This window comes from Aspergillus sclerotioniger, assembly GCF_003184525.1.
Source record: "Aspergillus sclerotioniger CBS 115572 chromosome Unknown BO94scaffold_28, whole genome shotgun sequence".
NCBI classification, from domain to species: Eukaryota; Fungi; Ascomycota; class Eurotiomycetes; order Eurotiales; family Aspergillaceae; genus Aspergillus; species Aspergillus sclerotioniger.
The window spans coordinates 300,570-314,382 of NW_020291018.1; the positions used below are offsets into that span (position 1 = coordinate 300,570).

At 55.3% G+C, this 13,813-nt stretch overlaps 4 protein-coding genes across 4 annotated transcripts; 1 reads left to right on the forward strand and 3 right to left on the reverse strand.

Annotated features, from left to right (window-relative positions):
- Window positions 1-321: 321 nt before the first annotated feature.
- BO94DRAFT_577875 (uncharacterized protein) lies at window positions 322-3,852 on the reverse strand (the record flags this gene model as incomplete). The annotated part of the gene is made up of 9 exons (XM_025615191.1): window positions 3,681-3,852; window positions 3,459-3,634; window positions 3,049-3,409; window positions 2,327-2,502; window positions 2,099-2,273; window positions 1,647-2,025; window positions 1,340-1,567; window positions 1,205-1,287; window positions 322-1,149 (listed from the first exon to the last, which is right to left on the reverse strand). The coding sequence occupies exons 1-9, from the start codon at window positions 3,687-3,689 to the stop codon at window positions 322-324; spliced, it is 2,415 nt and encodes an 804-aa protein (XP_025464081.1). The 5' UTR covers window positions 3,690-3,852.
- Window positions 3,783-5,775, forward strand: BO94DRAFT_538473 (FAD dependent oxidoreductase). The gene is made up of 6 exons (XM_025612497.1): window positions 3,783-4,037; window positions 4,088-4,733; window positions 4,801-4,939; window positions 4,999-5,145; window positions 5,207-5,528; window positions 5,595-5,775. Exons 1-6 carry the CDS (start codon window positions 3,978-3,980, stop codon window positions 5,661-5,663), a joined length of 1,383 nt encoding a protein of 460 aa, XP_025464082.1. The 5' UTR covers window positions 3,783-3,977; the 3' UTR covers window positions 5,664-5,775.
- An 887-nt stretch (window positions 5,776-6,662) lies between these two features.
- On the reverse strand, window positions 6,663-9,482 carry GbpA (the record flags this gene model as incomplete). The annotated part of the gene is made up of 3 exons (XM_025608500.1): window positions 6,663-7,438; window positions 7,484-8,185; window positions 8,234-9,482. The coding sequence occupies 3 exons, from the start codon at window positions 9,480-9,482 to the stop codon at window positions 6,663-6,665; spliced, it is 2,727 nt and encodes a 908-aa protein (XP_025464083.1).
- A 2,467-nt stretch (window positions 9,483-11,949) lies between these two features.
- Window positions 11,950-13,751, reverse strand: BO94DRAFT_588944 (putative amino acid transporter; the record flags this gene model as incomplete). Its single annotated transcript, XM_025615916.1, has 4 exons — window positions 11,950-12,516; window positions 12,586-13,049; window positions 13,101-13,281; window positions 13,326-13,751. The coding sequence occupies 4 exons, from the start codon at window positions 13,749-13,751 to the stop codon at window positions 11,950-11,952; spliced, it is 1,638 nt and encodes a 545-aa protein (XP_025464084.1).
- Window positions 13,752-13,813: the final 62 nt, after the last annotated feature.

A 13,813-nucleotide genomic window follows, 5' to 3' on the forward strand; every position in this document is an offset into this window, starting at 1 on the left:
GGGGTTTCGGCTACTTGATACTAGTAAGTTCGTGTGACCGGGTAGATTTTGTGAGAGCCGTCTGGTTGAGACGTAGTTGGATTGGATTGGTACTCTACTCCTCTTATTACTTTAGGACGGAGAATAGAGAATGGATGCGACAGCTCAATGCTCACTTCCCCGTATCATGATCCAGCACATAGTCCCTATCCCTCATATCTTACACAATTCACACCCACAAACACAACCAAGTATGTCTAACCCATTAATTCCTCTATCATATCTATAACTCAGACCAAAAAAGAAAAATACTCCCCCACCCACATCGCCGCCTCCCCCCCTCTATCCCCGTGACCCCCCACCTGGCAACCGACCCCACATACCCATCCGGTCGAACAACCACCACGCCCACCTGCCCCCCTCCATCTCCCCCATCCACTTCATCGTACATCCCTTCTCATCCACATCATCCAGATACACCGTCCAGCGACTCCGCTGCAACACCTCCGGCAGATCCCCCAACTCGAATTCCTTCTTCGTTGATTTCGTCACAAGACCATACGTGACCAGTTGCGACACGATGGTATATCTCCCCGGCTGGACATACTCATCCCTCTCCGCATATCCCCGCGGGCGATCAATATACGACGTCTCTGCTTTCTTCCCTATTTTTTCCAGGGAAGTGCTGATCCCTTCACAGAATCCATCCAGAAACTCCCCTCCGGTACTCACATCCGGAGTAAATAGATATACCCGGAACTGTCCCAACATAGGTACATCGAGCTGAACATCCACCGGATTTGCATCAATATATCTGGTGACATTGGCCGGGGGCATCAATGACCCCGGCTTCACCCCTCCACCACCAGTTACCTTCCCCCGAGTCAACAAACCAGGGGTATATTCAGCCCCCACGCCCGAAATAAACCGGATATTCTCATCAAAGTTCCTGGCCAGCGCTGCCTCACCTTTCTCAAATGCGGCGACATGTTCCGCGTCAAAGGAAATCAAATCGTTGGCGATTTTCCGCCGTTCGTCGCCGTAGCTGGATAGGAGAGATGGGTGGGCTAGACCTCGAGATACGAGGTTGAGTTTCCATGCTAGGTTGAAGCTATCGTGCATGCTGGTGTTGGCGCCTTGGGCGGCGAGGGCGGAGTGGCAGTGGCCGGCCTGGGTTGTTAGCCTGACTTTTTATGGGGGAGGGTAGGGGGAGGGGGGGATGTACATCGCCAGCAATGAAGATTTGGTTGTCGGGGTCGGAGAAGTTGCGTGCTACACGTTGGCCGACGACGTAGTTGCCGAACCATTCTATTTCTTGTTAGTATACTATGCTTGGAGGGGAGGGGAAGAGGGGGGATACCGATTGATTTCCACTCCAACCGAAACGGACTCATAGCCTCGCGAGCTCTCGCAATCACATACTCGGTAGTGGCCTTAGCCCTATCCACTTTCTCCCCGTCCGTCGAACTCAACTCAACATAGAGTCTGGTCATGCCGCGCTCCCGAGGAATCCAGAGGATAGAACCAGCCGTATGCGACCGCACGGCAACTTTACTCCACAGGTCAGGGAAATCCGTATCAATGACACCTGTCAGTCAATGTTAGCCTACCCCTACCCCCAAATTCCACCCAACCAACATCCCCCAAAGAAAAAGGAAGAATCCTACCATCCAAAACCCCCCACGACGCATTCGTCATTTCCCCCTCCAACTTCGCATCGGGAATAAAATCCCTAACCTTCGATCTCGCCCCATCACACCCAACCAAATACCCCGCATGAATAATCTTCTCAGTCCGTGTACTCACATCCTCATACACAACCTCCAACTTATCCCCTTTCCCTTCCCCCGATGGAATCTTCTTAACCCCCACAAACGCACTACTCCGTTGTACTCTCCCCCCCCTCGCCTCAATATCCCCAATCAACACATCCTCCAACATTCCCTGATGCGCAAGGAGAATATACGGATCTGACGCCCCGACTAAATGATCCGGGTAGTGCAGTTGGCGACCGGATCGACGGAGGGGGTGTGTGGGGGTGGAGTCCTTTCATCCATTAGCCTTATTCCTCTATTTCCATTCATCCGTATTAAAGATGAAGGTATTGGGGGAGATGTACCCAGAACGAAATATCATAAACCTTGGCTCCATTTCGGAGAAGCTCGTCTGCCAGACGGAGCTGTTTTAGGGTTTCGATGGTCTTGGGTTGTAGACCGTCTGCTTTGCCGGTGGTGGTGCGGGAGGGACGGTCGTCGAGGAGGATTACGGGCGTGCCGTAGCGGAGGAGGTTGGATCTGGTTTCATGGTTAGGTTTTTGGATTTGGGAGGGGGGGAGGGGAGGGCGCACGCGAGCATCAGGCCTGATGGACCGGCGCCGACCACCACGACTGTTGTGGTGGGGATGGTGGTGGGGAAGCCCAAGCCCTCGTTGGTTGCGCTGGGGGCCATGGTATATGATTTTGATTGTGTGTGAATCGAGGTGGAGATGGGGATATGTGAGGATGGTATTTCCATGTTGTTTGGCTGGGATGGGAGTTATAGTTAAGAGAGAGGGGATGGATGGATGGATGGGATGAGGGTCGGCCAGATGGCCGTGTCGGAGGGGAGCTGGAGCTCCCCCACTTTTGAGCACCCAACAATAACCCCAATTCCTAGCTGCGGAGATACCACCATGCCATACTGATTGCACATCATAACAAATTTCGTGTTGATTACTGATAATATTCTGGGGAATAACTACTGTCTACCACTTAGTCACCCCCCCATCCACGACCACATCCTGTCCCGTCATGTACGAACTGGCATCACTAGCCAGAAACACACACGCGCCCATGATATCCTCCGGCTCGGCAATACGGCCGTTCATCGCCGCCGATTTCCATTCCTCGAGGAGGTGGGGGAACTATCTCTTAGCTACTGCCATTGCTAGGGAGGTTAATGAGGGGGACTCACTGCAGCTGTCATTTCCGTTCTCACATATCCTGGTGAAATCGAGTTGACTCGGATGCCCTACTTCGTTAGCTACCACCACCACCCATTCATCCACCGCCGCAACGAGGGATAACATACATATTCTGCCATCTCCTTTGCAATAGCCGGGCACATGGCCCGGACCGCCCCCTTGGAACCACAATACGCGCTGCAGAGTTGGCTTTTCACCGCAATATGACTCGCCATGCTGGCCACCAACACAATACTCCCATGTTGGGTCTGATTGGCGATCATCTGTCGGGCGGCGAGTTGAGCCGTGTGGAACAGTCCCAACACATTAATCTTAAGCAGGTCATGGTGGTCCTCGAATTTAAAGTCGAGAAAGGTCTGGTGTCGATTGATACCGGCGCAGGGGACGCAAATGTCCAGGGCGTTGGAAAAGTCGGTTTGGAAGGAGGAAAACCCCGCGGCGAGGGATTCGGGGGAGGAAACGTCCACTCTGTCTTTCTTAGTAGTGTTATGGTTTGCTAGGGTATATGTAAACGGACTTGTAGTATGCCGTGCGCACTCCATATTCCTTTTCAATCGAATGAAACCCCTCCTCTGGGGCAATCACATCGAAGATGGCTACGTCGGCGCCGGCTTGGGCGAGACCCCGCGCAAATGCCAGGCCGCAGCCGCGGGCACCACCCGTGACGAGGGCCGTTCGGCCTTGGAGAGAGAACTGCTCCTTAGTCAGATGTCACTGTCGCTAGGGGCAATTGACTTACGCGAGACATGGGAAATGGGGATTCTGGATGAGGAGATGCGGATGGTGGTGATTCCGACCGTGATTGTTGAGGCGGTACTTATTCTCATCGATAGAGAGTGAGTGAGGGTCGGCGATAAGATAGATAGCAAGGAAAGATGCGGGGAGATGCCCGACAACCCCCATTCTTGTCAGGCACATCTGCTTATCGGCCCCATCTCTGTCCATGGAGCAGCAAGCTGATGGTTTTTATATGTTCCTCTCATCATGTGGTAGTGTAGCTTCACCTCAATCACACACACACACACACACATACAGCATGGCTCCCAAAATCCACATCAAAGAGAAGCTCTCCCGTCCCGACAACAGTCGGATGCAGGTATTCCCCCCATCCCCCCATGTCCGTCCACTGCAAAAACTCATCATCAGATCCTCGTCATCGGCGCCGGTCTCGCCGGTTTAGGCACCTCCATCGCCTGCCTTCTGGCCGGCCACGACGTCCACATCCTCGAAGCCACCCACGAGATCCGTGAAGTCGGCGCCGGCATCCAAGTCCTCCCCAACAGCTCCCGCGTGCTACAACACTGGGGTCTGGAAGCCGCCCTCACCCCACACATGACCCATCCCCGCGTCTGCAACTTCATCACCTGGAAAGGCACCCCCATCTCCTCCCTCGACTTTTCCCAATCCGCACAATCCTACCCAGGCACCTGGTATCGGGATTTCCACCGCGCCGATCTCCAGCGTTGTCTGCTAGAACGGGCAACGGAGCTAGGCGCGGAGATTACCTGCGCCGCGAGAATCGTGGATATCCGGGTACAAGAAGACGGCGGATTGGCGACAGCAGTGGCGAGTGATGGACGCGAATGGACGGGCGATTTGGTCGTCAGTGCGGATGGGGTGTTTGGGAAATTGACCGAGGTGATGCTGGGGAGGCCAGATCCACCAGTCAAAACGGGGGATTTGGCGTATCGGTTGTTGTTGTCGACGGAGGAGATGTTGAAGGATCCCGAGTTGAGAGAGTTTGTTACTGATCCGCAGGTGAATTATTGGTTGGGGCCGGATAAACATGCTGGTTTGTTTCTTCTTCTTTCTCGGGATGATTAGGAGGGAAGTGCTAATGGTTTGTGATGGTATGGTAGTAAATTATGTCCTCCGACAAGGCGACCTCTTCAACATGGTCCTTCTCGTACCAGACGACATCCCCGAAGAATCTCTCGCCTCGACCGTCGAAGGCAACGTTCAAGAAATGTGTGCCTTGTTCGAAGGATGGGATCCCCGGTACCCCCTCCCTCTCCTTATCCCTTGCCCCTTCTCACGGATACTAACCAGTAAACTAGAATCCAAAAACTCCTCAAACTCTGCCAATCCGTCCACAAATGGCGTCTCTGTATCCGTTTCGGCGACTACAACTGGACCCATCCGTCCGGTGCATGGGTCATGCTCGGAGACGCCGTCCACGCTACCCTCCCCTATCTCGCCTCTGGGTACCCCCCCCCCCTCTTATCCCCTCATATCCACCATAAGTACCATCCTAACACCCCCCAGCGCAGGAATGGCCTTCGAAGATGGCGCCGTCCTCGGCGAATGTCTCTCCCGCCTCCCCACCAGCCCATCCAAAACCTCCCCCGAATTCCTCTCCGCGAAGCGCCACGCCCTCGCCGTATTCGAGAAATGTCGCAAACAGCGCACAAAGATGGTCGTGGAGCGCGGAAACATCCAGCAGTATTTATATCATCTCCATGATGGGGCGGAGCAGGAAGAGCGCGATGCCAAGATGCGCATGGTGCCGACGCCTGAGGGGGAGGCGTTGGCGTGGAGGGATCCAGGCCTGGCGCCGAGGTTGTTGGGGTATGATTTTGTTGAGGATGTAAGTTATTCTTTTCTTTCTTTGAGGTGGGAATGGGGTAGTGGAACTTTGCTAATTGGGGTATAGGTGAATGCAAATTGGGATACAGTGGGAGCAACACTGGGAGAGATAACGGGGGAGATGGCGAGGTGGTAGGTAGGTATAAACTGGGTAGATGTTTCCTTGCCTTTATGAAAATTTCAAATTATGGATAAATATTCATACTATATCATCCTTGATGGAAATGTATCAATTTATTACATTCTACTAGCACCTTTGTTGGCTTTAAAGGCTTTTATCTCGGAAGTTGGTACTTTGATTTACTGGAGTAACAAGAATTTCAAGTGTGTCTTTGAACTGGGATCAATAATTCTCTCCCAGATGAGATAAGTACGATAAGTAACTAAGTACTCATGTGATATGTCAGTCACGGATAGTAGATTCTTGGTTTCGCTGTATGATCGGTGGCAAGGTTGCTACCTATCCAAATGCGGAGGGGGAGTCAATATATGGTAGATAATCAGACGACACTATTGATTTCTCATTTGAATGACCTGTCATATCTGATTCTGATACCTAGAATTAAAGTAGAATGGATGCTACATGCCAAGATACCTAGGTGGAGATTAGCTATTGGTATAATTGGATTGTGGATGCAAGGGAGAGTCCAATTCAGATGTATCCCTGAAGGAGATGGAGTCATCACTATCGGTATTATATTGCGTCCTTATGAAGAATGATATTTCCTTCGCTAGTTCAGTTCATTTGTCCATTAAAGTAGGTGGAGCATCCAGTGATAGTATGCAACATCCTGTTGGTATTCCGATCACATATCCAGTATGTGTTCAGTTAGCCCAATAAGTAACAGCAATGCAAATATCCACTCTGTGATAATAAGATCCCAGTAAAAGATCAGTGCGACATCCAGTATATGATAGTAACCCAATAATCAAAGCAATTTGTATATCAAGCAACCAACCATGCAAGACGTTCAGTATTCCGTCCGTGAAGCATCCATCCCCATAAGAGCATCAAGTATCAACATAGGAGAAGACAAAGGAAATTCAATGAGTGACTGTGGTCAGATGTACCAACGCATGCAAATCATACCATCCGCAATCTGATACTATACATTCCATCGTTCATCGTGTAGGATCAGACAGGAAACTTCACGCCCGTCCGATCTGTGCATCGCGGCTGCGACAACACCCGTGGCAAGGCCCGCGCCTTCGGGTCCTGGTTGAACCGCAGCCGGTCGCGCTTCAGATTGAACAAGCGCACCATGCAGCTCATCGCCTGCTCCTCCGTCAGTTGCATCGCTGGCAATGTACTGACGCTGCCGTCCAGCGGCAGGTCCCGCACACAGGCCGCCACCATCCACCGCGCTAGCACCTCCACGTCCCGTGCATTGCTCCAACAAGGGAACATCGACAGGATTTGGATGGCCCGCGTGAATTCCCGATGGCTGGGCGTGCGCGGGTCGGTCAGGTACAGACGGGGGCCCTTCAAGTGCTGCTCCGTCAACTTGCGGTCCAGCAGTCGGAGGCATTCCCGCGGCGTCGGGTTGCGGAAGACAATCTCCTCCTGGAACATGGCCGACAAGCGTGGGCGATTGGCCAGGAGCTGGTCCATTTCCTGGGCCGGACCGGCCAGAATCACCACCATCTCGTCGGCAAACTTGGGCAGGAGGTAGATGAGCTCGTCCACGGCCTGCGTGGCTGACTCGTTCTCCGCCAGGCGGTGCGCATCTTCAATGAAGAGCACTTTGCCTCTGCCCCGCTCCAGTTGCGAGCGCGACCGCACCGAGGTCGGATAGATGTGCGGTGCGAGGAGGTCGGCGACCGAGCACGCCACCAACTCTCCGTCGCTGAGGGCGCCCATCTTGTAGTACAGGGTGCCTAGCTGGCGGGCGACGGTCTTCTTACCGGTCCCTGCGATCGTTAGTGGTAATCAGGAAAAATGAGGAATGAACGTACCTGGTCCACCCTTGAAAACAAATGCCCCCGGCATGCGAGCACCCGGGTCCAACCCCTGCATCCAGGCGGCCTTCATCTCGTTGTGATACCGCTTGAGGATGGAGATAATGTCGTCCGGCACGATCGAGTGGCGCAGCTCCTCGCGGAACACCAGCGCCGTCGTGCCGCCCACCAGCTCGGGGTTGAAGTCGCGACCCTCAAGCAGTCGTTCTACCGGCTGCGAGTTGGGGCCGGTGCGCGACCGTCGCTCAAAGTGGTAGACGGCCGCAGCGAGAAGGTGGTCCACTGCACGGGCGTTGTCGAAATCCTTGCGCATACGCGCGTTGTCCAGGGTGTCCATGGCCGCCTGGAAGGCCTCGGGGGTGACGTCGAGATCCTGCTCGTCGAGTTTGCTCTGGAAGAGCTCCTCCATGTGGTCGCGGGTCAGGGGTGAGAAGCGCACCAGGTGCGTCTCAAAGCCCCGGGCCTTGCTGCCAGCACGGTGCAGGAACTGGCTGATGGTGTCGTGGGTACCTACCAGAATGGTGCAGTGATTGTCGCGGGCGGCCGCGAGCATGTCCACCACCGCGTCGGGCACGGTCGGGCGCTCCTGGCGATCCGTGTCGACGTCGACCACGAGTACATGTCCGGTCGTCGACTCGACGGTTTCGCGGAGCTGCTCATCCGACAGGTCGCAGAGAGCCGACAACGGTTTGACGCGAACTAGAGAAGTTAGCATGTCGTACCGAAAGGGACTAGTATCAAACTTACCCTCGCCACCACTCAACAATCCCAAGTCCACCAAGATCTGTGCATACAGCCGGATGGCCGTGCTCTTGCCCGTCCCTGGCGGTCCCGCAAAGATGCGGTTGATCCGCAGCGGCAGCCGGCGCTGGTTGCGGATCTCGCGGTAGTAGTTCTCCTCCGCCGTGTCGAAAACCTCAGCCACCGACGCCTTCACAGCATCCTGGCCGATGAGCGTCTGCAGGGCTTCCAACGGGGCACTCTCCGACCTAATCTCGGCCGGACTGGGCCCAAGGACGTCGTCCTTGGAGAAGAAAAAGTAGTCCACCTCGTCCATGCCGCTGTCCTGCTGGTCCGTCAGGCACAGCGCCTGGCGCTGAGCAATGCTCTTGACCATCTCGCGAACAGCGTGGGCATTGGTGAAACCCTTGGCAGCACGCCCCCGGACCAGCCGGCGGGCGGCAGCTTGAATGTAGGTGCCTTCCAGGCCACCTTCGACCTGCATGCGACCGTTGTATTCGGTCACAATGCGGCGGGCCAGCAGCTGCACCAAATGCTGACGGTCAAAGTCGTGGAATCGCAGCGAACTGCAGATGCGCTGCTGAAGCGCCGGACTCTCCCGGAGGAAGCCCGTGATCTCGTCCGCATCGCCGGTAAAGACGACAATGATGCGGCCGGTGTTGCGCTCCATGGCGTGACGGATGTCTTCGAGAGCCTGCTCGGACGCCGGCGTCGGAGGGGCTTCAATCAGGGTATGAGGGTGATCGACAATGAGTACCCCAGCCGTCTGCACCGGGGCTTTGGTGTCGGTCATGTTACGCAGCAACTGCTGCACGCCGTTCGGACCCCGGCTGGCCAGGTCGGCGCCGGTGGTCTCGCAGACAGTGTGCGAGTCACAGATGCCCATGGCGTAGAGCATCTTCGCGTAGATACGCGCCACAGTAGTCTTTCCCGTGCCCGGGTTTCCCAGGAAGGCGATGTTGTACCACTCGTTCTTGGGGTCGCGACCATGGCGACGGCAGATCTGCACCCAGGTCTGGACGCCGTGCAGCTGGCGCTTGACATTGTCGTGGCCGACCAGGCTGTCCAGCTCATGGACGACCTCTTGCCGGGCCGTCTCGCGATTCTGGTGATCGCGCTCGGCCAGTTCCTCCGCTGTGGGCGGAGGCGGCACTGACACCGGCATGCGGGGAGTTTCTGGTTGTGGCGGGGGTGGGGATTCGGGCTCCGGTAGCGATGGCGGGGGGGCCTGTGTCTGAGTCTGGGTTTGCGCCATGATACGTGGCGATGTTTGAGCGGGGGTCTGTGTCGAAGTCGACTGCTGAGGTCGCTTGGAAGACCACAGCGAGAAGGGGAAGAAAGGGAAGCGCGACGTCGATGACGGCCGGGTCATCGAGCAGTCCATGCTGCGAAATGGGTAGAGAAACAGTCGTGTGAGAAAGGGCCCGACGATCGGGAGCATGAAGGGGTGTAGGTAAAAAGACTTGGTCATTCAACGTAGCGTGGCAGATAGTCGTGGAGGGGTGGTGTTGGAACTGAGCTGGAGCGGCGTCGCCATGGTTTATTTAACCACCGGCTGGGCAGCGAAATCCCCGAGTGAAGCAGTCCGGCAGTGATGGACGAACTCAGAGGAGCCTGCCTATGACGGGGCGACAGGTAGTGTGGTCGGTGCTAGCCATGGTTGGTCCTTTCCCAGTTGGTCGAAAGTGAAGCCATTCACCGCCACTTGGCAGCCCAACGCCAGACAAAGCATCCTGTCACCGGGGATTCTGACAGTGGAGTTGTCCTAGATGCTGAAGAGGAGGAGGGGGATGCTCCAAGTGTTGCGAATCGGTCTTGCTGAAACACGCAACCTGAAACGAGAGAGCAGGGGCCAGCAGGGGCCAGCAGGGACTAGCAGTGGACGCCCTGGCCAGGGGCAGAGACGTTGAGGGGCATCGCCAGGCAGCTGCAGGACTGCCCCGGAAGTGCATCCATCCGCGATGGTTGCTGATCTGGCGCCTCGGCAGCCTATCACTTTGGTCGCCAGCGCATCACTGGGTCTCCAGCCACTGGGCAGCCACTGGGCAGCCACTGGACCCCTCGCCTCGTCTGACCATGCCCAAATCATTCATATGATGGGTCTCCGCCGCTGTGCCGCTTCTTTTCGTCTGACGGTCTCTGAAAATCGCCTGTCGTCGCCCTTGCGATGGAATTCGACGTCATCGTCTTTGACGCAGGATCTCGTAACTGCAAAGCCGGAATGAAGCGAAGAGCAGCGAGCGGCGATGAGGGGAACTCGCTGGCATTCCTGCCTCAGGCGGGGAGATGACTGATCAGGCACTTGCGGTCGCCCTCGCTGCGGCCTGATGTCGGGTGGCTCTGACTCACGGCCAGCGAGGTTGTCGTTACACAGTACTCGATAGTATAACGAGATTTGAGAATCCGGGTATCCTCTCTTGGGCACAGTTGTTTTTCGCGATCGCCTCGTCGCTGGAAGCCATCGATTCGGTGCCGTGGAAGATGCCATTCCGAGCCAGCAACCAGCCAGCAACCAGAATTTCGTGACCCTACGATCCTATTCCAACCAAGGAGATCATACACAGAATGAAATTGAAGGCTTTACATACTCTACTAGATTTACTATCGCAAGACTGATCCTGGTGATGACTAGATAGACACCTTCCCCTCCGTACGCCGCGTACGGAGCCTCCATATAACTCCCCACCGTACACCTCCAACCGCAAGACCTCTCCAAGGCGACAATACCAGAATAACGTATCCAAATTCACCCTGACCCGCATACTCACGATCAGCCAAATACCCTTCCTGCGACCGTCCACGACGTCCGCATCATCGCATCTAAGTATCCTCCCCGCCATCCCCACCGACAATTCTCCAACTCCCCACGGTCGCATCACCCATCCCCGTCCCCTCGATCCTCCAAAACCGAAACCATACACATCCGGCATACAAACAATCATATCCACCCCTCAAACCAACACCCCCACCTACCTACCAGGTACCTGAGAGTGGGATGGGTCAGAAAGTGGGATGCAGGAAGGGGGGGGAAGCAAGTGGGCCATCCCGCCCGGCATCCTTCCCGTCCGTTCCCCATTGTTTCCCTTGTTCTCATCTTGCGTTGGATTTATATCTCTGGGTGGAGAGGGAATGGGATGATATGTTGTGTCGGTGGGGTATCTAGTTAGCGGGGAAAAGGGGGGGGTTCTGTGCTGGCTTTTGCGATCATGTAGGTTTACGTAGACACGCCCTGTCTTGTATAGTCGATCGGTCGACGGGTCGATGGATATATACTATTTTAGTCGCCGGATGGAGACAGTACCAACGGGTGCTACTCCCATGAATAACGAGTGCGTGGCACGGCACTTGAATCCAAGTCCCTAAAACCTATCCAGGTGAATAGAGACTGTAACAGGATTTATTTTTATCCCCTCATAAAGCCAACTGGTTGACAATCTACGTAATGATAGAATGTCCTGCATGAGAGAACTACTTATCTCCGTACTAACCTCGCCAACGCACAGTCCACTACAATAACATGCATGAGAAAGAATCGCAGATACTATTACTGTGGAAGCTCCACCAGTCAAGATACATAAGCCCTCAGCTGTAATTCAAACGGAAAAATAGTACCTGTGCACGCTATATTCAATCGTAAGGACCTACATACTCAACCCCAAGAACCAAAACAGAATTAGAAAGAAAAATGGATATATAGCTACACTACGAAATCCTATCCTACACTACTCAAACACCGCCGATACCACCATAGACGCATACTTCTTGACGCCCGTCTTCGCCGGCTTCGCCTCCTCATCCACTGCATCGGAATAGAACCGCCTCGGTCCATCCAAATCAATCGTACTGGCATCCACCCACCACCGACCACGGTAGTAGCATCGAGCGGCAACATACAGCACCACGATAGCCACAACAGACACATAGTTCGCGAAGAACCCCTTGGCCGTGGGACTACCGTCCAGGGGCCACAAACTGAGATAGAACTCGGCGATGATGAGCAGGATGCACCAGAACAGACCCCAGATGGCGCCGTAGGGGTATGTCCACGACCGCCAGGGCAGGTCTTCGACCGAGCGGCCTTGGACCTTCCAGGCGTAGCGCATGCGCAGGTGCGAGAGGCAGATAGTACCCCATCCGAACAATGTGAAGAGGGATGTCAGGTTTGAAAACCAGGAGAAGACGGTTGAACCTTTGTTGTCGACGTTGAGGTAGGCGAGGCCACCGCCGATGACGAGCGTGATCACCAAACCGGCGACGGGGCGACCCGCTTTGTCGGCTTTGCCGAAGATCTAGGTACGTGTGGGACCGGGGGTCAGAGAAGGGATCAGGGTTATGAGGCAGAGGAGGGAGGAACTAACCTTCGGGGCCATCTTCATGTGTGTGAGACCCATGAGGGTCCGGGAACCACCGTAGGCGGAGATACTACCGGTCGACAAAACCGAGATGAAGATGACGGCGTTCATGATGTGGGCCAGAGGAGCAAGACCGGCGTTGCGGTAGGCAATGACGAACGGCGACGCGTTGACGCCCGAGCCACCGAAGAGGTTGGGGTCCTTGGGGGACACCGTGATGGTGATCATCAGCGATCCCAGGACGTAAAAGAGCGACAGACGCAGCCAGATCGAGCTGACGGCGCGTGGCACCGCCTTGCGCGGGTTGTCCGTCTCCGCCGCCACCAGGGCCGAGTTCTCGGAGCCGGACATGGCGAAGATGCAGGTGGGCATGACGGACAGGAAGCCCTTGAAGCCGTGCGTGAATGGCATCGAGTTCCAGTAGCGGAATCCAATTGGGCCCTCCTTGGGGGCACCGCCGGCCGAAACCACTGAACGGCACGGTCAGTCTCGCCTAGACAGAGAAACAGGACGCTACTAACCGATCAGGGAGATGATGACCACGAAGATCCAGCCAAACTTGATGGAGGAGGCAATGACCTCGACTTCACCAAAGAACCGCACCGCGAAGACGTTGATGAAAATGATCACCACCCAGAAGATGGTGATCCAGGCTGCGATAGGCACCTTGTCGGTCCAGAAGTTCAGCACCGTAACGATACCCTAAGCGGTCAGCATGGAACAGCCACGATGTGTCGCATTCCTACCTGGAGCTCGTTTGCGATCGTGATAAAGTAAGAAAACCAATACGCCCAGCCCAGGGCAAACGCCGCCGACCGGTCAATGAACATCTCCGTCCACTGGGTAAAGGCAGACGGCAGAGGGTACATGACAGCCATCTCACCGATCGAGTGACTAACCGACCAGATCATCGTGCCACTCAGCAGGTAGCCGATGAAGATAGCCGCTGGTCCACCGTTCTCCAGGGATTCACCACTACCCAGCCATAACCCCATACCAATAGAGGATCCCAGCGCAATCATGGTCAAGTGTCGGGTGGACAAACTCCGCTTCAGATCGGTTTCGGCACCGTAGTCGACATCCACAGAGGCCCAGCCCGTCTCGGGCTCGCCTTTCTTTTCGGCATCATGGCTGGAGGTTTCATAGGCCGCCACGGGGGAAGGGTCGGCCATCGTGGGAGGACGGTCGATAAGGAGGGATAAGGTAGTCAAGGAAGAACAACAAGTGAGGCAGG

Excerpts from the sequence above, each read along its gene's own strand:
- BO94DRAFT_538473 (XM_025612497.1), top strand. The coding sequence starts at position 3,978 with ATGGCTCCCAAAATCCACATCAAAGAGAAGCTCTCCCGTCCCGACAAC. Across the intron at positions 4,940-4,998 it reads TTCGAAGGATGGGATCCCCG|AATCCAAAAACTCCTCAAAC; the intron begins GTACCCCCTCCC and ends CCAGTAAACTAG. Across the intron at positions 5,529-5,594 it reads GGTATGATTTTGTTGAGGAT|GTGAATGCAAATTGGGATAC; the intron begins GTAAGTTATTCT and ends ATTGGGGTATAG.